At 41.7% G+C, this 23,994-nt stretch overlaps 1 protein-coding gene across 1 annotated transcript in view; it reads right to left on the reverse strand.

Annotated features, from left to right (window-relative positions):
- Window positions 1-21,495: 21,495 nt before the first annotated feature.
- Window positions 21,496-23,994, reverse strand: part of LOC116100271 (vomeronasal type-1 receptor 90-like) — a 14,125-nt gene continuing 11,626 nt past the window's right edge. The window contains exon 2 of the mRNA XM_031384102.1: window positions 21,496-21,650. Within this exon, the coding sequence (XP_031239962.1) occupies window positions 21,496-21,650 (155 nt within the window). The remainder of the gene's footprint in view (window positions 21,651-23,994) is intronic.

Genomic DNA, 23,994 nt, shown 5'->3' on the forward strand with positions numbered 1-23,994 from the left:
CCTTCAGCTCCTACAGTCCTTGCCCTAACTTCACCATTGGGATCCCTGCACTCAGTTCAATGTTTAGCTGTGTACATCTGCATATGTAGTGGTCAGAAATTAGCAAGTCCTCTCTGGAGACAGCTGTATCAGGCTTCTGTCAGCTAGCACTTCTTGTCATCCACAATAGTGTCTGGGTTTGTTGTCTGCACGTGGGATAGATCCCCAGGTGGGACAGTCTCTGGATGCCCTTTCCTTCAGTCTCTGTTCCACTCTTTGTCCCTGTATTTCCTTTAGACATGAGCAATTCTGGGTTAATTTTTTTGGAAATTTCAACCCAGGGGGCCATACCTAACCTCTGAATAGAATCTTGACAGGTTCTCCCTCCACTTTGTTGGGTATTTCAGCTAATGTAATCCCCATGGAGGCCTGGGAGGCTCTTGTTTTCCTGGCATCAGGGACCTTCTCTTTGCTACCGCAAGTTCCCCATCCCCCATTGCAACACTCCTCTGTTCAGTTTCCTGACCATCTGTATATCTCCTCCACCTCCTCCCATACCTGATCCCTCCCCTCTTTTTCCCCTCCCCTTTTCTCTTCCTTCCAAGTCCCTCCCACCCTCTAGTTCCCTTGATTATTTTGTTCCCCTTCTAAGTAGAACTGAAGCATCCACGCTTTGGTCTTCCTTCCTTTTGAGTTTCATGTGATCCATGAGTTGTATCTTGGGTATTCCATGGTCTTTGCCTGATATCCACTGATCAGTGAGTATATACCATGTGTGTTCTTGTTTTAGGATAAAATGTTCTATAGATATCTGTTACATAGATTTGGTCCATAACTTCTGTTAGTTTCACTGTGTCCCTGTTTAGTTTCTGTTTCCATGATCTGTCCATTGATGAGAATTGGGTATTGAAGTCTTCCAATATTATTGTGTGAGCTGCAATGTGTGCTTTGAGCTTTTTAATCCCAGCACTTGGGAGGCAGAGGCAGGTGGATTTCTAAATTCAAGGCCAGCCTGGTCTACAGAGCAAGTTCCAGGACAGCCAGGGCTGTACAGAGAAACCCTGTCTCCAAAAAAAACAAAAAAAAACAAAAAACAAACAAAAAAAAAGGTAAGTTTCTTTTATGAATCTGGGTACCCTTGCATTTGGAGCATAGATGTATAGAATTGAGAGTTCATTTGGTAGATTTTTCCTTTGATGAGTATGAAGTGTCCTTCTTATTGTTTTTGATAACTTTTGGTTGAAAGTTGGATTTTGTTCAATATTAGAATGGCGACTCCATTTCTTGGGACAATTTGCTTGGAAAATTATTTTCCAGCCCTTTACTCTGAGGTAGTTTCTGTCTTTGTCACTAAGGCAGGTTTCCAGTATGCAGGAAAATACTGGGTCCTCTTTACATATCCAGCAGGTTACTCCATGTCTTTTTATAGGGACATTGAGTACATTGATATGAAGAGTTATTAAAGAATAGTGATTGTTGCTTACTGTTTTGGGGTTTGGGTTTTTTTTTTTTTTGGTTGTTTGAGACAGGGTTTCTTTGTATAGCCCTGGCTGTCCTGGAACTCACTCTGGAGATCAGGCTGGCTTAGAACTCAGAAATCCTCCTGCCTCTGCCTCCCAAGTGCTGGGATTAAAGGCGTGCACCACCACCACCTGGCCAATTTTTGATGTTATTTTTATGTTTGTGTGGCTATCTTCTTTTAGGTTTGTTTTAAGAAGTTTTTTTTTTTTTTTGCTTTTCCTAGGGTGTAGTTTTCTTCCTTGTGTTACCATTTTCCATCTATTATCCTATGTAGGGCTGGATTTAAGGAAAGATATTGTGTAACTGTTTTTATCGTGGAATATCTTGGTTTCTCCATTAATGTTAATTGAGAGTTTTGCTAGGTATAGTAGCCTGGGCTGGCATTTGTGTTCTCTTAGGGTATGTATGACATCTGCCCAGGATCTTCTAGCTTTCATAGTCTCTGGTGAGAAGTCTGGTGTAATTCTGATAGGTCTGCCTTTACATGTCTTGACCTTTCCCCCTTACTGCTTTTAATATTCTTTCTTTGGTTTGTGGATTTGGTGTTTTGATTATTATGTGACAGGAGGAATTTCTTTTCTGGTCCAATCTATTTGGAGTTCTGTAGGCTTCTTGTATGCCTATGGCCATGTCTTTCTTTAGGTTAGGGAAATTGTCTTCTATAATTTTGTTGAAGATATTTACTGGCCTTTTAAGTTGGAGGTCTTCACACTCCTCTATACCTATTATCCTTAGGTTTGATCTTCTCAGTGTGTCCTGGATTTCCTGGATGTTTTGGGTTAGGAGATTTTTGCACTTTGCTTTTTTTGACTGTTGTTTCAATATTTTCTATGGTGTCTTCTGCACCTGACATTCTCTCTTCTATCTCTTGTATTCTGTGGGTGATGCCTGCATCTATGACTCCTGATCTCTTTCCTAGGTTTCCTAGATCCAGAGTTGTTTCCCTTTGTGGTTTGGTTATTGTTTCTACCTTCATTTTTAGATCCTGGATGGTTTTGTTCAATTCCTCCACCTGTTTGGTTGTGTTTTCCTGTAATTCTTTAAGGGCTTTTTGTGTTTCCTCTTTAAAGGCTTCTAGCTGTTTACCTGTATTCTCCTGTATTTCTTCCAAGGAGTTATTTGTGTCCTTCTTAAAATCCTCTATCAGCATCATGAGATGCAATTTTAAACCAGTCTTGCTTTTCTGGTGTGTTGGGGTATACAGGGCTCACTGTGGTAGGAGACCTGGGTTCTGATAATTCCAGGTAAACTTGGTTTCTCTTGCCCTTTCCTCTCAACATCTGGTTCTCTCTGGTGTTAGCTGGCCTTGCTGTCTCTGACTGTGGCTTGTCCCTCCTGCAAGCCTGTGTGTAGGTATTCCTAGGAGACAAATTCTCTTCAGGAGGAATTTGTGTAAGGTGAGTTATGGCAAAGAGTCGGCTCTGGAGTGCAGACAGAAACAGGAAGGATCCTGTCCCTGGCTGTTCCTTGGTTCCTGTGCTGATGACTTTGGGAGGATCCCTCTTAGGCCAGAAATTTGAGAAGAATTGGTGGTCTTACCTGTGCTCACAGGTGTGTTGGTACTTCTGGAAGCCCAGCTCTCTCCCAGCAGTATTTGAATATGGAGAGCTATGACACAAGGTCAGTTTCAGGAGCAGACAGAAACCAGAAGGATCCTGTCCCCAAATATAGATTTTTTTTTAAATGAAAGACAAATGTCTTAGAAACCCTTTTTAAAAATGGTCAACACTGGAAACACAGGAACAGTAGAGTATCTGGGACAAGATCCTTCTAGTCTGCCATCTGCACCAAGAAGCTAAGGCTGTTCCATAGCCTGCAGTGAAAGGGTCCTGCCAGAGAGCTGTTCTCCCAGGAGTACTGACACAGGTTTACAGTCCCACAAGAGGGACAAGCACCAGCCAGAGACAGCAAGAATGTCTAACAGCAGAGAAAACCAAAGAGCAAAAGGCAAATGCAAGAATCTTACCAACAGAAACCAAAGCTACTTGGCATTATCAGAACCCAGTTCTCCCACCACAGTGAGCCCTGTATACCCCAACACACCAGAAAAGCAAGACTAATTTAAAATTGCATCTCATGATGCTGATAGAGGATTTTAAGAAGGACATAAATAACTCCCTGGAAGAAATTACGTGAGAATACAGGTAAACAGCTAGAAGCCTTTAAAGAGGAAACACAAAAAGCCCTTAAAGAATTACAGGAAAACACAACCAAACAGGTGGAGGAATTGAACAAAACCATCCAGGATCTAAAAATGGAAGTAGAAACAATAACCAAACCACAAAGGGAGACAACTCTGGATATAGGAAACCTAGGAAAGAGATCAGGAGTCATAGATGCAGGCATCACCCACAGAATACAAGAGATAGAAGAAAGAATGTCAGGTGCAGAAGACACCATAGAAAATATTGAAACAACAGTCAAAAAAAGCAAAGTGCAAAAATCTCCTAACCCAAAACATCCAGGAAATCCAGGACGCACTGAGAAGATCAAACCTAAGGATAATAGGTATAAAAGAGAGTGAAGTTTCCCAACTTAAAAGGCCAGTAAATATCTTCAATAAAATTATAGAAGACAATTCCCCTAACCTAAAGAAAGACATGCCTATAAACATACAAGAAGCCTACAGAACTCCAAATAGATTGGACCAGAAAAGAAATTCCTCCTGTCACATAATAATCAAAACACCAAATCCACAAACCAAAGAAAGAATATTAAAAGCAGTAAGGGAAAAAGGTCAAGACATATAAAGGCAGACCTATCAGAATTACACCAGACTTCTCACCAGAGACTATGAAAGCTAGAAGATCCTGGGCAGATGTCATACAGACCCTACAAGAACACAAATGCAAGCCCAGGCTACTATACCTAGCAAAACTCTGAATTAACATCAATGGAGAAACCAAGATATTCCATGACAAAAACAAATTTATACAATATCTTTCCAGAAATACAGCCCTTCAAAGAATAATAAATGGAGAACTCCAACACAAAAAGGGAAACTACACCCAAGAAAAACCAAGAAAAATAATCTTCTTTTAACAAACCAAAAAGAAGATAGCCACACAAACATAATTCCAATTCTAACAACAAAAATAACAGGAAGCAACAATCATTTTTCCTTAATATCTCTTAACATCAATGTACTCAATTCCCCAACAAAAAATACTTAGACTATCAGACTGGATATGTAAACAGGACCCAGCATTTTGCTGCATACAGGAAACCCACCTCAGTGACAAAGACCGACACTACCTCAGACTAAAAGGCTGGAAAACAATTCTCCAAGAAAATGGTCCCAAAAAACAAGCTGCAGTAGCCATTCTAATATGGATCAAAATCAACTTTCAAACTAACGTTATCAAAAAAGATATGGAAGTACACTTCATACTCATCAAAGGAAAAATCTACCGAGAAAATTCTCAGTTCTGAGCATCTATGCTCCTAATGCACAGGTACCCACATTGATAACAGAAACTTTACTAAAGCTCAAAGCACACATTGTACCTCACACAATAATACTGGGAAACTTCAATACCCCATTCTTATCACTGGACAGATCATGGAAACAGAAACTAAACATAGACACAGTGAAACTAACAGAAGTTATGAAACAAATGGATTTAACAGATATCCATAGAACATTTTATCCAAAAACAAAAGAATATACCTTCTTCTCAGCACCTCATGGCACCTTCTCCACAATTGACTATATAATCTATCACAAAACAGGCCTCTACAGACACAAGATTAAAATAATCCCATGCATCCTAACAGATCTCCATGGACTAAGGCTAGTCTTCAATAACAACATAAACAATAGAAAGCTCACATACACGTGGAAGCTGAACAACACTCTACTCAATGATAACTTGGTCAAGGAAGAATTAAAGAAAGAAATTAAAGACATTTTAGAATTTAATGAACATGAAGCCACACATACCCAAATGTTACCTCCCCCACCCAGTTCAGCCTCCAGACTTTGGCAGTTTCCGCCCTGATGGTGGCGCACACCTTTAATCCCAGCACTTGGGAGGCACAGGCAGGTGGATTTCTGAGTTTGAGGCCAGCCTGGTCTACAGAGTGAGTTCCAGGACAGCCAAGGCTACACAGAGAAACCCTGTCTTGAAAAAAAAAAAAAGAAAGAAAGAAAAGACTCTCTGCAGATCATCAGCTTATCTCTGAAAGAAGCTGCCTGGGAAGTTCACGTTGAGATACAACTAGCCTGCGACTATGCCTACTGCCTGCAGACATCTGAGCTGCTGGTGACCCCTGACTCTTTCCTGACTCCTCCCACAATGTTTATGTTATGCAAATATCATTGTAACCTAGAGATCCAATTTCGGTTACTTGTGTACTTATAAATGCTGAACCCCAAAAGTAAAGTACGAAGTCTTGATTGGGGCTCAACTTGACTTCGCGTCCTTTTGTTCTCAAACTCTGTTTCAGGTCCTTTCTTCCTTCGACTGAGAGAACCCAAAGTTTGTGAAACTGTGGGACAGTTTCACCCAAACTTATGGGACACAAGGAAAGCAGTGCTATGAGGAAAGTTCATAGCTCTGAGTATGTCCAAAAAGAAACTGAAGAAAGCATACCCTAGCAGCTTTACAGCACACTTGAGAGCTCTAGAACAAAAAGAAGCAAATACACCCAAGAGGAGTAGACAGCAAGAACTCAGGGCTGAGATCAATCAGCCAACATCAAACTAAATGGAGAGACATTTGAAGCAATCCCACTAAAATCAGGGACTAGACAAGGCTGCCCACTCTCTCCCTACCTATTCAATATTGTACTTGAAGACATAGCCAGAAAAATTAGTCAACAAAAGGAGATCAAAGGGATACAAATTGGAATGGAAGAAGTCAAATTATCACTATTTGCTGATGATATGATAGTACACTTACATGATAGTGACCCCAAAAATTCCACCAGAGAACTCCTAAACCTGAAAACAACTTCAACAAAGTAGCTGGATATAAAATTAACTCAAGCAAATCAGTGGTCTTCCTTGACACAAAGGATAAACAGGCTGAGAAAAAATTAGGGAAACAACACCCTACACAATAGTCACAGATAATATAAAATACCTTGGAGTGACTCTAAGCAAGTGAAAGATCTGTACAACAAGAACTTAGTCTCTGTAGAAAGAAATTGAAGAAGATCTCAGAAGATGGAAATATCTCCCAAGCTCATGCATTGGCAGGATTAATATAGTAAAAATGGTCATCTTGTTGAAAGCAATCTACACATTCAATGCAATCCCCATCAAAATTCAAACTCAATTCTTCACAGAGTTGGAAAGAGCAATCTGCAAATTCATCTGGAATAACAATAAGCCAAGGATATCAAAAACTACTTTCAACAATAAAAGAACTTCTGATAGAATCACCATCCCTGACCTTAAGCTGTACTACAGAACAATTGTGGTAAAAACTGCATGGTATTGGTACAGTGACAGGCAGGTGGATCAATGGAATAGAATTGAAGATCCAGAAATAAACCCACACACCTATGCTCACTTGATCTTTGACAAAGAGGCTAAAACCATCCAGCTGAAAAAAGACAGCATTTTCAACAAATGGTGCTGATTCAACTGGAGGTCAATATGTAGAAGAATGCAAAATTGTTGGCCGCCGGCCAGCGTCTATTCAAAATGGCGCCAAACTTCACTTCCGTACCACTGACAGCTGCTTGGCACAGGCGCGCGGTAACATGACACATCTCTCCTCCTCCCGATAGGGATATGCTAATAAGGTGCTTGCACTAAACTAATCAGACAGTAACACGTTTGCTCGCCCCCCTCCCGCAGGGGTAGGTTAATGAAGTGTCTGCAAGGTGCACCAATCAGACAGTCTCGCTCGGCTATATAAGCCAGCAGCTCCAGGGTATCGGGGTCCTTCGCTTCAAACTTCAAGAGGAGCTCCCAATAAAGTGCTGCTGAGAAGGATCCTGTTGCCGCGTCGTTCTTGCTGGCGAGACCGGTCGCGACACAAAATGATCCATTCTTATCTCCCTGCACCAAGCTCAAGTCCAAGTGGGTAAAGGAGCTCCATGTAAAACCAGATAAATTGAAACTAATAGAAGAGAAAGTGGGGAAGAGTCTCAAGCACATGGGCACAGGGGAAATTTTCCTGAACAGAACACCAATAACTTATGCTTTAAGATCAAGAATTGACAAATGGGACCTCATAAAATTACAAAGCTTCTGTAAGGCAAAGGACCCTGTCAAAAGGAAAAAACAGCAACCAAGAGATTGGGAAAAGATCTTTCCCAATCCTATATCAGATAGAGGGTTAATATCCAGTATATACAAAGAACTCAAGAAGTTAGACTCCAGAGAACCAAATGACCCTGTTTAAAAAATGGGATACAGAGCTAAACAAAGAATTCTCAACTGAGGAATACCAAATGGCCGAGAAGCACCTAAAGAAATGTTCAACATCCTTAATCACCAGAGAAATGCAAATCAAAACAACCCTGAGATTCCACTTCACACCAGTCAGAATGGCTAAGATCAAAAACTCAGGTGACAGTAGATGCTGGCAAGGTTGTGGAGAAAGAGGAACACTCCTTCATTGCTGGTGGGATTAGAAGCTGGTACAACCACTCTGGAATCAGTTTGGCCATTCTTCGGGAGATTGGACATAGTAATACCTGAGGACCCAGCTATACCACTCTTGGGCATATACCCAGAAGATGTTCCATGTAATAAGGACACATGCTCCAGTATGTTCAAGTAGAAAGAAAAAGAACTATACAAAGAATCAAACAAACCAGGAGCTGTTTCTTTTAAAAAATCAACAAGATAGATAAACCCTTATCCAGAATAACCAGAGGGCACAGAGACATTACCCAAATTAACAAAGTCAGAAATGAAAAGAGAGACATAACAACAGAAACTGAGGAAATCCAAAAAATCATCAGTTCCTACTTCAAAAACCTATGCTCAACAAAGCTGGAAAACCTGAATGAAATGGACAATTTTCTAGACAGATACCAGGTATCAAAGTTAAATCCAGATCAGATAAACCATCTAAACAGTCCCAAAACCCCTAAAGACATAGCCGCAGTCATTAAAAGTATCCAAATCAAATAAAAAAAAAAAAAAGACTCAGGAACTGATGGGTTTAGGGCAGAATTCTGTCAGACTGTCAAAGAATACTTAATACTAATACTCTTCAATCTGTTCCACAAAATGGAAATAAAAGGGACACTATCCAATTCATTCTGTGAAGCCACAATTATGCTTCTACTTAAACAGCACAGACCCAACAAAGAAAGAGCACTTCAGACCAATTTCTCTTATGAATATCAATGCAAAAATACTCAATAAAAATTCTCACAAACCAAATCCAAAAACACATCAAATTGATCATCCATCATGATCAAGTAGGCTTCATTCCAAGTATGCAGGGATGGTTCAATATATGGGAATCCATCACCTAATCCATTATATAAACAAACTCAAAGAAAAAAACATATGATCATTTTATTAGATGCTGAGGAAGCATTTGACAAAATTCAACACCCCTTCATGATAAGAGTCTTGGAAAGATCAGGAATTCAAGGCCCATACTTAAACATAGTAAAAGCAATTTACAGCAAACCAGTAGCCAACATTAAACTAAATGGAGAGAACTTGAAGCAATTCTACTAAAATCAGGGACTAGGCAAGGCTGCCTACTCTCTACCTACCTATTCAGTATAGTACTCTAAGTCCTAGCCAGAGGTATTAGACCAAAAAAGGAGGCCAAAGGGATACAAATTGGAAAGGAAGTCAAAATATCACTATTTGCAGATGATATGATAATATATTTAAGAGACCCCAAAATTCCACTAGAGAACTTCTAACCCTGATAAACAACTTCAGCAAAGTGGATGGATATAAAATTAACTCAAACAAATCATTGGCCTATCCCTATTCAAAGGATAAACAGGCTGAGAAAGAAGTTAGCAAAACCACACCCTTTATAATAGTCATAAATATAAAATATCTTGTTGTGACCCTAACCAAGCTAGTGAGAGATCTGTATGACAACTTGAAGTTCAGAACTTCAAGTTCTGAAGAAAGAAATTGAAGAAGATCTCAGAAGATGGAAAGATCTCCCATGCTCATGCATTGGCAGGATTAATATAGTAAAAATGGCCATCTTGCCAAAAGCAATCTACAGATTCTATGCACTTCCATCAAAATTCTAACTCAATTCCTCATAGAGTTAGAAAAAGCAATTTGCAAATTCATCTGGAACAACAATAAACCGAGGATATCAAAAACTATTCTCAACAATAAAAGAACTTCTGGTGGAATCACCATCCCTGACCTTAAGCTGTACAGAGCAATTGTGATAAAAAAAAATGCATGGTGTTGGTACAGTGACAGGCAGGTAGATCAATGGAATAGAATTCAAGACCCAGAAATAAACCCACATCTATGGTCACTTGATCTTTGACAAAGGAGCTAAAACCATCCAGTGAAAAAAAGACAGCATTTTCAACAAATGGTGCTGATTCAACTGGAGGTCAATATGTAGAAGAATGCAAATTGATCCATTATCTCCCTGTACAAAGCTCAAGTCCAAGTGGGTAAAGGACCTCCACATACAACCAGATACACTGAATCCAATACAAGAGAAAGTGGGGAAGAGCCTTGAGCACATGAGCTCAGGGGAAATTTTCCTGTACAGAACAGCAATAGCTTACACTTTAAGATAAAGAATTGACAAATGGGACCTCACAAAATTGCAAAGCTTCCATAAGGCAAAGGACACTGTCAATAGGACAAAATGGCAACCAACAAATTGGGAAAAGATCTCTACCAATCTTACATCTGATAGATGGCTAATATCCAATATATACAAAGAACTCAAGAAGTTGGACTCAATCCACAAACCACAAGAAACTCAAGAAGAAGGAAGACCAAAAGGTGGACATTTCATTCCTTCTTAAAAGAGGGAACAAACTACCCATGGAAGGAGTTGCAGAGACTAACTATGGAGCAGAGATTGAAGGAAAGACAATCCAGCCTGTTATAGCTATCTCCTGAGAGGCTCTGACAGTACCTGACTAATACAGAAGTAGAGGCTCACAGCCATCCATTGAACTGAGTGCAGGGTCCCCAATGGAGGAGCTAGAGAAAGGACCCAAGGAGCTGAAGTGTTTGCAGCCTCTTAGGAAAAACAACAATATGAACTAACTGTACCCTCAGAGCTCCCAGGAACTAAACCACCAACCAAATAGTACACATGGTGGGACTAATTGCTCTAACAGCATATGTATAGCAGGGGATGGCCAAGTCGGCCATCAGTGGGAGGAAAGGCCCTTGGCCCTGTGAAGGTTCTATGCTCCAGTGTAGGGGAATGCCAGGGCCAGTAAGCAGGAGAGGATGGGGTGGCAAGCAGGAGGAGGGGAGAGGGTACAGGGGTTTGTTCTTGTTGTTTTTGGGTTTTTGGTTTTAGGGGGGTTTTGTAGGGGAAACTGGGAAAGGAGATATCGTATGACATGTGAATAAAGAAAATATCTAATAAAATTTAAAATGTTTTTAAAAAGAAAATGGAAGTCCATCAAAAAAAAAAGTTAGACTCCAGAAAACCAAATAACAAATAACCCCATTAAAAATTACAATGGGGAAAAAAGCTAAATAGAGAATTCTCAACTGAGGAAACTTGAATGGCCAAGAAGCACCTAAAGTATTGTTCAACATCCTTAGTCATCAGAGAAATGCAAATCAAAACAACCCTGAGATTCCACCTCACACCAGTCAGAATGGAGAAGATCAAAAACTCAGGTGACAGCAGATATTGTCAAGGTTGTGGAGAAAGAGGAACACTCCATTGCTGGTGGGATTGCAAGCTGGTACAACCACTCTGGACATCACTTTGTTGGTTCCTTAGAAAACCGGACATAGTACTACCTGAGGACCCAGCAATACTACTCCTGGGCATATACCCAGAATATCCTCCAACATGTCATAAGGACACATGTTCCACTATGTTCATAGCAGCCTTATTTATAATAGACAGAAGCTAGAAAGAACCCAGATGTCCCTCAGCAGAGGAATGGATACAGAAAATGTAGTACATTTACATAATGGAGTACTACTCAGCTATTAAAAACAATGAATTTAGGAAATTCTTAGGGAAGTGGATGGATCTGGAGAATATCATCCTGAGTGAGGTAACCCAATCACAAGAGAATATACATAGTATGCATTCTCTGATAAGTGGATATTAACCCAGAAGATCGGAACACCAAAGATACAACTCACAGACCAATGAAGCTGAAGAAGAAGGAAGACCAAAATGTGGATGCTTCAGTCCTTCTTAGAAGAAGGAACAAAATACCCATGGAAGGAGTTACAGAGAGAAGAGTATTGCAGAGACTGAAGGAAAGGCCATCCAGAGACTGTCCCCCTGGGGATCCATCCCATATACAGTCACCAAACCCAGACTTTATTGTGGATGCCAACAAGTGCTTGCTAACAAAAGCCTGATGTAGCTGACTCCTGAGAGGCTCTACCAGTTCCTGACCAATACAAACATGGATGCTCTCAGCCAACCATTGGACTGAGCACAGGTTCCCCAATGGAGGACCTAGAGAAAGGGCCCAAGGAACTTAACAGGTGTGCAGCCCCATAGGACGAACAACAATATGAACCAACCAGTACCCCCAGAGCTCCCAGGGTAGTCTCATCAACCAAAGAGTACACATGGAGGGACTCATGGCTCCAGCTGCATATGTAGCAGAGGATGGGCTTGTCAGTCATCAATGGGAGGAGAGGCTCCTGATCCTGTGAAGGCTCTATGCCCCAGTATAGTGGAATGCCAGGACCAGGAAGCAGGAGTGGATGTGTTGGTGAGTAAGGGGTCAGGGAGGGGATAGGGGGGTTTGGAGGGAAAACCAGGAAAGAGGATAACATTTGAAATGTAAATAAAGAAAATATCTAATAAAAAGAAAACGAAAAATGTGTTCAACATTGCCGGTCAGTGATGGTACATGCCTTTAATCCCAGCACTTGGAAGGCAGAGGCAGACGGATTTCTGAGTTCGAGGCCATCTTGGTCAGCAGAGTGAGTTCCAGGACAGCCAGGGGTATACAGACAAACCCTGTCTTGAAAAAAAAAAAACAAAAAAAAAAAAAAAAAAAAAAAAAAAAAAAAAAAAAAAAAAACCAAAAAAAAAACAAAAAAAAAAGTTCAACATCATTAGTCACCAAGAAAATGCAAATTAAAACTACTTTGAGATTTCAATTTAGCCCAGTTAGTATGGTCAAGATAAATAAAATAAATGTCAGAATAGGCTCGGGACAATGCAGGAAGACGATAGAAAAGAGAACTGGTAGATTCACTATAGAAATCAATGTGGCTGTTCCTCAGGGAGCTGGGAATAGATCTACCTCAAGATCCAGCTATATCCCTCTTGGGCCTATACCCTAAGGCCTCTAATTCTTACCACAGAACAAGGTCATGCATGTTCACTATTACTCTGTTTGTAACAGCCAGAATTTGGGAACCAACTAGAGGCCCATCACCTGATGAATGGATAATAAAAACTGTGAGAATATACATACAAATATATATATATATACATAATTCATGGAGTCTGCAGGTGAATGGAGGGTCTGCAAACAATCATCCTGAGTGAGGTAACTCTGTCCCAGAAAGATAAACGCTGCATGATCTCTCCATGTGGATGCAGGCTTGGCTACTGCCCTTATACTTCCTCTCTAAACAGAGATATTCTTAGTCACTTGATATTTCTATAGAACATTATAGCACAGAACAAGCATGTGAGTAGCTCTAACTTTGGTAAAGACTCTATTACAAAACTGTTAGGATAAGGATCATTTCAACAATTACCTATCTAAGCTATCCAGATACAGACTTTTAGCTCCCTGGGCCAAATGTCAGTGTTTGGAACAATGAGGTCCCCACAATTTGTAAGGTTCCTGAAATAAAGAGGGTAAAAACTATAACAATTCAACAATCCAACTGTACACAAGAAAATCTTAACCAAAGAATTTTCTAAACAAACCAGTATTTGTGCCATGATAGAGAAACCAGATCTGATCAGGAATTGAAGTGTCTTGCCAAGTAATACAACATTCAAGGGTAGTGTTTGGCATGGCTTTATGAAAGATCATTTTGGCATTCTCATGAATAGTACTAATGAAACTGGTACAGGTTGAGGAAATACAGACATGAAAACTTCCATTGATCCTGAAGTGTCCTGAGAGATAAAAGCAATGAGATGTGGTCACAGAGTGACACATCTTTGCACACAAAAAGCAGCACTGCCAACCTAGGTTTTGGCTGGGGGCCATAGAGCAGCTCAGTGACTCTGTTCCAATTCAGCTGAGCTGTGTGCTGGTGCCAATCAAGGCCATATATGCATTCCAGTACAACCTTAACCACCCAGGCTCAGTTACATGCTCACCATATGCAGGGTGAAATCTATACCCTTAAGCAGATCCTTATTCCAAGGCTGGATTTTCAGATCAAGATCGTAGATATGGCCATGTTACCAAACAGGGACCAGGATGGACCCAAATATGTTGAAGCCCCTGGCCACAAGACAGGATAGGTTCTTTGTACAAACTATGTCACTTCCATGAGGCTCAAGCCCACTGTCATTCAGCTATGGATGGAACTAATCCATCCAGAATGCTTTCATTAAAAGTTTAGAAAACTGGAAATGGTCTTGGCCTCTTTTATGCACAGATCTCAGCACAAGCCAATATACACAATCCATATTCAGATAAACAGAAGGGAGACTGGCCGAGCTGCAGGGATGCACCTTGGGTCTGGATACATCATGGGAGCAAATGTCAAAGCAGCACGAGCTATGGAGAAAAGGCCAAAGGCTGATTCTCTGTACTCCCCCTGAATAAACAGATTGAGAAGTAACCTTCCCTAGCATTCACTGCCTGGGATTGAAGAGGCAACGGAACATGAGATCTTTGCCTTTAAGCTGGGTGCAGTCCAGATGAAAGGCTTGCCTAGAAAGAGAAAGCATAGAGACAAGGCTCTCTACTTCCACTGTCACTGGACCTTACTGGAGCCACAGGAGAAGCACAATTGTTCTACTTCAGGTTAAGTTGGGCTGGCTGTCAATTACTGCATCTGCTGCCATTGCTCGCTCTCTCTCTCTCTCTCTCTCTCTCTCTCTCTCTCTCTCTCTCTCTCTCTCTCTCTCTCTCTCTCCACCCCACACACTGAAGTAGGAAACATAAATTCAGCTGAAGACAGCACACTGGACAGATATTACAATAAAAGAGGCAAAATGGATGGGGAAAATGAGAGTTAAAAACCAGACAGAAATATCCACCCCAACAATGTACAAACACACACACAAACACATGCACACACACCCACACATGTATGAGAAACATTCACTGTCATCACACCTCCAAATAGAACGATAGAACAAATAGAACTAGAATCTAAGAAAAGGGGCTGTTTGAAATTTACAAAAACCATTTCAGAGTCTTAGTGTACAGAGGATCCACAGCCTTGTGCAGGGCTCAAATTGATGAAAGAAGTGAGCAGACCATTTCAGACCCCAGATGAGAAAGTTGGCAGAGTGAATGAAAGGCCCAGCAATCCAAGAGGGTAATTAAAGACACAAAGGAGAAAATTGGCAAGGAAATTAGAACTCTGGGAGCAAACAGAAACTGCAGATGACAGACCCACTCAATCAAGTAAGAAACATTGATGAAAACTGAAGCAGATGAAACCAAGTCGAGAAGGAATTTCTAGACTGCGAGATGTCATCAAGACCATCATACTCTGAAGTATATGTAAAGAAAGGAATGAGTGCGTCCAGATCTGTGGGATACACCCAGCCAGAGCAAGATGAGAGAAAGTCTACAGGCACTGACAGGTTAACTAACAGAACTAGAGCTGATGCTTCCCAAACGTACAAAAGAAATGGTAGTCCAAACACACCATGAATAGACATGACAAGAGAGGAGCCACACGAAGACATATCGTAGTCAAGATACATAAAAAACATGAACTCCAAAACCACTCTTACATGTTATAAGGGGTAGACTGCTGACCCTCCCTACAAGACAGCCCTGTGAGAATGATGTCAGCTGACAAGTCAGCAACCTCAAAAGCCAGGAGAGCTCAAAATGATAAATCAGTTGCTGTGACAGTAACTGACCTCTTAACCAGAGCTGCTGTGCCCAGCACAGTTCTCTTCCATTTGATGGTGATGTCAGTGCCTGTCAAGACAAGGACAGACCAACGCAGTCTGCAAAGCTAAGGTGGCAGCTCAGAACTTAGTTGTAACATTCCTGACCACATGCTTTGAGAGGGATGAATGGGGAAAGGAGCTTGAAAGACGTCAGTACATTTTAAAGAATTAGCCTCTGAGACTGTGCACTGCCCTGGGCAGGGGAAACAGTATCTACAATTAAATGTAGATGGTAGGTGGCCAATGCAAATACTTGTAAAAAGATAAGAAGATGGAGTACTACACCAGTACATCTAGAATACGTGCTAGAACACATGCTAAGATAAAGAATAGAAAATGGTAACTGTGTGTGAAAGTAAAGAGATATAGAGAAAATAAGAATGAGGAAATACATTTGATAGGAGCCAGGAGACAAAATATCTGATAAGATCATGATCAGACAAGGAGGCTAAAAAACAGGGACATTGAGAGGGTCTTCATACCTCCCTCTCAGTCTCAGGCTAGGGTGTCGTGGCATCCTCACTAGATGTGACTCCATCTCACAAACAGATGTGCTGTGAAGGCTTCTTAAACATACCTACAACTAAACTGCATACAGAATAGTAGCATGTCTCCCTCCCATGGAATAATATATCAGTCCTCCACCTTTAAAATGAGTCTCCTGGTGAACTTTTTAATCAGACTAAGCCAAGTGCCTTTGAGGACATACCTTTCCCCAAGTTGAGCTACACCAGAGAGTCTCCTCTGGGAGCTGGAAAGCCATTAAAAGTTAGTTCTTCTGTAGTGGTGGATGTCACCACAGTCATTCAAACAGGCTGAGCCCTGAACAGGACTCCAGAGAACACACTTTATGTTCCACAGGAGGCCATGATGTATCCTACTCTCACATTTTGTTTTGAACTTCTCTGTGCTCCGTAGAGGGCATGATGCCAGGTGGTGAATTTTACTTTTGCCCACCATACACGGATTAGTCATGGCTATAAGACACTTTGTTTCCTCTAGACTGTTATGTAAAATTCCTTCCTATGATAATAAGGTATTTATCTAATTTTTGTGTTAAATATTCCAGATACTCACTTGCTGCAACATGAAATTATATATAACTCATGTAGAAAATAACTTTGTGTATACTAATGTGTACTTATGTCAATGTAGCCTTTTCTTTCCTCATAGAGCAACCATTGTGAATATTTCATATAGCCTTTACTTTTAGGTTTAATGGCTCAAATTTGGAATTAAAATAAAAAACTGGCCACACATTGTAGCACTCTTGGAAGGCCAAGATGACTATATGTCCATGAGTTCTATGCCTGTCTGTCAGGAGCAACCTAGTCTAAACATTAACTGCTCTGTCAGCTATAACTGCTTATTGGCACAAAAGTCTTGGCCTCCATAGGAATGTACTAGCCCAGTTGAAAGTCAACAGCTGCCTTGATGGGAAAGTACTGACCCAGCTGAGAAAAAAAGACTATTGATCTTGCTGTTAGGTATCTAACAACCCACTTTGTTATGGAAGCCCACTTCAGATTTTGCAGTTAGATATCTAACAATTCATTCTGCTATGAGATAAGACATCTATGGGTCCTGTAGACAAGTGCTTAACTCCACGTCCAGTTAGGGACAACATAGCCAATACATCACATAGACAGGTACCTAGCAACCTGAACTTTTTACCTAGCCAATCTCCTGGTCCTGAGAGTACCTGCACTCCCCGAAGACAAATCGACCCTGTCCCCTCCCCTTTCCCCCATTCTGCTTGTAAGAGCATATAACCTGAGGGAGAAAAATTAAAAATTGCAGCTTGATCAGAGTCCTTGACTTGCTGTCATTCTTCAAGTTCCCTGTCCCACTTTCTCTTCCAGGTGATCCCACTAGTCTCTGCTCAATCGCTACATGAGAGCAGCGGGGCACCAGCCTGCTCTTCACAGTGAGTTTCCTGACAGGCAGGGTTCCATAGTCTGACCCTGTAGCAAGCAAGCAAGCAAGCAAACAAACAAATGTATAAATTACAGTAAACAATTGAGAATTTAGAGACTTTTATTCTAAGTGGATGTAAGTTAAGTTCTATTTTTAAAAATATCCCTTTCTGCTCCCAGGGACTCAACTACCAACCAAGGAATACACATGGTGGGACTGATTGCTCTGGCAGTATGTGTATATTAGAGGACTGCAAAATCAATCATCAATGGGAGGAGAGGCCCTTGGCCCTGTGAAGGTTCTGTGCCCCAGTGTAGGGGAATGCCAGGGTCAATAAGTGGGAGAAGGTGGAGTGGCAAGCAGGGGGAGGGGGAAGGCAACAGGAGTTTGTTCTTGTTGGTTTTTTTTGGTTTTTTTGTTTGTTTGTTTTGTTTTGTTTTTGGAGGGGAAACAGGGAAAGGAGAAATCATATGACATGTAAATAAAGAAAATATCTAATAAAAAAAAGAAAAGAAAAAATATCCCTTTCTTTGGTGGTAAGAAGTTATATTTTTCTTCTATTGGATATTTTATTTATCCCTTGTTTCTATGAGGGTGCTCGCCCAGCCACCCACCCACTTCTGCCTCTGCACTCTGACATTCTCCTATACTATGACACCAAGTCTTCACAGGACCAAGGGCCTCTCCTCCCATTGGTGCCTACAAGACCATCCTCTGCTACATATGCAGCTGGAGCCATGGGTCCCTCCATGTGTACTCCTTTGGTTGGTGGTTTAGCCCATGGGAGCTCTGGGGGATCAGGTTGGTTGATATTCTTGTTCTTCCTATGGGGTTGAAAACCCCTTCAGCTCATTCGATCCTTTTTCTACATCCACCATTGTGGACTCCATACTCAGTTCAATGGTTGACTGCAGGTATCTGCCCTTGTATTCATCAGGATCTGGCAGAGCCTCTCACCAGACAACTATATCAGGCTCCTGTCAGAAAAAACTTCCTGGCATCCACAATAGCGTCTGGGTTTGTTGTCTGTACATGGGATAGATCCCAGGTGGGGCAGTCTCTGGATGGCCTTTCCTTCAGTCTCTGCTCCATACTTTGTCTCTGTATTTCCTCCTGTGAGTACTTTGTTCCCCCTTCTAAAAAGGACTGAAGCATCCACACTTTGACCTTCATTCTTCTTGAGCTTCATGTGGTCTGTGAATTGTATCATGAGTATTCTGAGCTTTTAAGCTAATATCCACTTATCAGTAAGTTCATATTATGCATGTTCTTTTGTAACTGAGGTACCTCATTCAGAATGATATTTTCTAGTTCCATCTGTTTGCCGAAGGATTTCACGAAGTAATTGATTTAATAGGTGAGTAGTAATTACTTCTATTATGTAGATGGACCACATTTTCTGTATCCACTCCTCTGCTGAGGGACATCTGTGTTCTTTCCAGATTCTGGGTATTATAAATAAGGCCGCTTTGAACATAATGGAGCATGTGTCCTTCTTTTATGTATGTTGGAACATCTTTTGGATAAATGCCCAGGTGTGGCATAGCTGGGTCTTCAGGTAGTACTATGTCCAGTTTTTTGAGGAACCTTCAGACTGATTTCCAGAGTGGTTGTATCAGCTTGAAATCCCACCAACAATGGAGGAGTGTTCCTTTTTCTCCACATCCTCATCAGCATCTGCTGTCACTTGAGTTTTTGATCTTCTCCATTCTGACTGGTGTGAGGTGGAATCTCAGGATTGTTTTGATTTGCATTTCCCTGATGACTATGGATGTTGAACATTTCTTTAGGTGCTTTTTGGCTATTCAAGTTTCCTTAGGTGGGAATTCTTTGTTTAGCTCTGCACCCTATTTTTAATAGGGTTATTTGTTTCTCTGGTGTCTAACTTCTTGAGTTCTTTGTATATATTGGATATTAGCCATCTATCAGATGTAGGATTGGTAAAGATCTTTTTCCAATCTGTTGGATGCTGTTTTGTCCTATTGACAGTGTCTTTTGCCTTACAGAAGCTTTGCAATTTTATGAGGTCCCATTTGTTAATTCTTGATCTTAGAGCATAAGCTATTGGAGTTCTGTCAGGAAATTTTCCCCTGTGCCCATCTCCTCAAGGCTTTTCCCCAATTTCTCTTCTATTGCATTCAATGTATCTGGTTTTATGTGGAGGTCCTTTATCCACTTGGACTTGAGCTTTGTACAGGGAGAGGATTCTGGTACATATGCTGCTGGAGCCATGGGTCACACAATGTGCACTCTTTCGTTGGTTGTTTAGTCCCTGAAAGCTCTGGAAGGTCTGGTTGTTTAATATTGTTGTTCTTCCTATGGGGTTGAAAACCCCAGTTAAACTGTATATTTCAAAATAATACATCACTACTTGTGGACTCCCTCCCCAAAGCCCAGACAGTAAACAACTACCATTTGGGCCCCAGCACAGCGCTGTCCGCCTGTTGAGCGAAACCTAGCTCTGGTTACATTCAGAAACTCCACCCCCACAGAGTAAGAAGGAAGCCACTGATTAAACTGTTACACTGACGTATTTTGGGGGAAGGGTTTTTGCCCCAGGTATTTTACCTGTTGGGGAAACAAAGGAGACACATTAAATTCAAGATGACTGAGTGACCAGAACTTGTGTTGTCTAATTTTTATCTTCCCATGTGGGTAAGGTACAGTATGGCTAGCCTATCTCTTCTTATCTCTTTCAATCTCTTCCTATCTATTTATTACTCCTATTACCAGAAGAACCCTTTATTTCATTTACGTTGGTGCAGGCGACCAACAGATGGTGCCCAACGTGGGGCTGGTTTGGAGTAGTCTTATTCTGAACTCTCTTAAGATATGGACAGCATATTTATGCTGGGTGCACAGCCGAAGTGCTGGGTTTATCGGCCGGAGTGCCGGGATTATCGGCGGATCTGCTCTTGCCGGGAAAGACAGCTATGTGCTGGGTTTTGGCTGGCCAGGATGCCAAGGTTTGGCAGGGTCCTCGGGTTTATCTGAGCCCAAGTGGGCACAGCTACGGGGAAACCTTGAGATTATGTCTTGTTTACGTGTTTCAATGTTTGTGTTTGTCGGATGAATGCAGATTGGATTGTCTTGTCTTGCGTGTTTGTTTGCCCATCTGTTCACGTGGCCGACATGGCCGCAGAGGCTCCGCCCACTCAGCAGAGCGTGCAAAGTAAGTTTTTCCTTATCTGCTGCTAGTTGCTCCGCAGCTCCCAGGCTGCTCCGGTTGGCCTGCTCGTTGGCGCCGCCACTGAGCGGGCATCCGGGCATCCGAGGTGGACGCTGGAGAGCTGGGGTCGGAGCGCACGCTGCCGTCGCCAGGGCATAGGGGCACGGCGGGCAGGAAGGGACCGCCCGGGATGGCCTCGCGGGCCGCTGCACTGGGCACTGGGCCTGCGGAGCGGGCGCGGCCCGAACCTGGACCTGGATCACGCAGTAAAAGCTTCCTTCCTCCGCCCTGGCCGTCTTTGGCCCACATGGGCTGTTGACTGCACATGTAGTCACAGGAGGGGCTAGAGATTCCTCTCCGCTAGGCTTCTGTGTGCTCAGGGGCTTTGCCCCACGGCTTGGTTCTTGGCGGACTGACAGTGACTCACGGGGGAGGGTTACCCGCGCATGTGCACTCGGCACTAAGATTGAGAACACGTCCTCCGTGTGTGGCTTGGGAGACAGGCCTTCAGAGAGTGATCGCTGCAAACTCCGCGCTAGAGGGTGCTTCCCTCCCCCTCTCGCACTAGGCCAGAGCGGGCAGGGCATCTTTGGCTCCTGGTCTTAACTGGGAGCTCCGTCCGTATGTTCCTCTTCAGAGGGCGGGAAAGGACAGGTTCCATGCCTGTGCGACCCTGTGGGCAGCTCATAGCTGCCTGCTCCCTTTCTGACTTGGCTAGACAGGGCTTGTGCGGTTGCAGGTGGCGAGGGCACTCGCTGTCCTCTGCAGGGCAGAGAGAGCGGCACCCTGGCTGAGCACGCGCCAAGGGGCTTCCTCTGTCATACTGGCTGCTCTGTTCGGAGACTTGAGCGAATTAAAATGGTCCCTAACTAACGGGCAAAAGCAGTGCGCAGAGCGGGCAGATTTCGGAGTAAGGCGGGTGGCAGACGGGTAGCCCAGAGAGTCACAGAGCGCCACTCTCACAGCGCGATGTAGCCAGGTTTCCTGAGTTAGAACAAAAGTTGCATGGGGTCCCGGTTTTGAGACTACACAGGTTCCGCCATTATGAGTGGGTGGAAACACATGGGCCTGCCCGGACCCATTTCTCTTGGGTTCCTTAAGAGATAGAAATCCTTTCTCTCTGAAATCAGGTATTTATTTTAGTTAACTAAAACTAGTTGAGTTTTGGGTGTGAGCCCAAAGTGGGTACCGCCCCTTGTTATATTTTTTTTTCTTTTCCTCAATATTTGAGAGACAAACGCAGGTTTATATTTCTAATCTAGAGCCTCCCGCGGCTGGGACCGAGCTCTCCCTGAGCGGGGAGGTGAGTTCCCAGAGTACGGCTCTACGTGGAACTACACTTCCCAAGTGACTTAGCGGCCTTAACAGTGCGCACACTCACAGATTCCATGTTTGCCCGCACATGCCATCTAGTGGTTGTACAATAAATTACAAGCTGGCGATTCTCAGTCGATCTAGTCAGGTCTAGTAATTATGCAGAGTTTCATTTGCGTGACTCTTTTCCAGAGCTTAAACTATTAGGGCCAAACAGATTTCTTTGACATAAAATTTTTAGTATTCGATTCTAAATTATAAAAATAAAGCTTAATTTCTAAATTCTTTTATTCTCATTTCAATAGACCTCATTTGGCTTCTAGCTAGTTTTAAAGATACATATTCTTTTATTTATTGTTATACAAGTTTTTAGACTTGGTCTTCTTTGTTACATCTATTTTTAAAGACTAGATTTGAGCTGGTACTATAACATGTGTCCTCATTTTATTTGGACATTTGTAAACATAATAACTTGTTTTTCCTTCACAGAGAGCCCAACTAGTTATTATCAGTGACTTGACTCCAGCCCAAAACTGGGCTGACTTCACTCTGGCATGTTGCCATCTGCTTTAAAACAGGGTCTCTCTGTGTAAACCAGGCTGTCTTGTGGCTCGTGAATCTGCCTGCCCCTACTTCCATTGACTAGGTAAGTATCCCACCTAACTTCAGCTAGAATTCAGATACAAGCCGTACATCTGCGGTAACTAAGTTTTTTTCTATAGCTTAATTCAAATTATGTATGGGCTTGACATCAGATTTGTTAACTACAGTTCAGAGACACTCAAATAGAGTCAGGGTTATTCTTACTGAGTCCTATTTGAGAATAAGAGTTTTTCTTTAGAAACAGTACTTTTACAACACCAAGGTTACTAATTATGTTTTAAGTTTATAATCAGCTAGAATTAGAAACAGAGATAAAGAAAATCGCCCTTAGAGTCTGACCTCACTACAGGAGGTATAAGCTTTAGATATTATTCAGGTGGTATGCTCAGTGATAGTTCACTTTTGAGTTAATACATAAACACACGGATGCTTCTGTGAAGCATTAGAGACATTCCTTTTGTTTTACAACCAGGGCTGGGGAAATATTCCTGGTTATGCCTCTCCCTTACCTCAGGGAATTGGTTTTTGAGACAATATCTACATTTTCACAGATCCATTCAGATGTGGGCCTAAGTATTTGTTTATTGGAAAGTTATGTAGAGTAGATGAGGTCATAAAACTTATAGAAACATTACAATCTGATTTGCCTATTTCTTTTAGAGTGATTGTGTATTTAGGAGGTTGTTTTTTCCTTCTTTGTCCTGGTAACCTTGAAGTTTACTTTTTAAGCCTCAGCTACATCAAGAGAGTTATATCTAAATAGAAAAGATGAGTTGCTTAATTTAAGTTATTTTAGACTCATCTTAACCTCATATTCTATATAAAGTTTTTAATCCTATTACCAAGTTGTTATATTAACTAAGATTTTTATGATTAAAGTTTTGAAAGTATTTTTTAGAAATGTCTTAATAACCTAGAGACATCTTTTTCTTCAAACATTAAATCGGTTGTTACTATATACTAATAGATGTGTATTTATACACTGTGATTGTACAGATGGCCATAAGCTATCGTGTTCATCTGCTAAATTTATATCTAAAGGTTTCACTTATTTTGTTTGCTTCACTGAGATTAATCCACTGAGATTATAGTCATAATGTCAGATATCACTGTGGGTGGTTGTGGTTACTGAGATCCGAACTCAGGACTTTCGGGAGAGCGGTCACTGCTCTGGCCTGCTGGGCCATTTTAACCAATGCTATGTTACATGTTCTATCCTTTTATTAATATTTAGATACTTACTTATCTGAGTTTTTTTATTACCTATTTTTAGTCAATTTTAATATATGATTTTGA

Source organism: Mastomys coucha, unplaced genomic scaffold, assembly GCF_008632895.1.
Source record: "Mastomys coucha isolate ucsf_1 unplaced genomic scaffold, UCSF_Mcou_1 pScaffold21, whole genome shotgun sequence".
Lineage (NCBI taxonomy): Eukaryota > Metazoa > Chordata > Mammalia > Rodentia > Muridae > Mastomys > Mastomys coucha.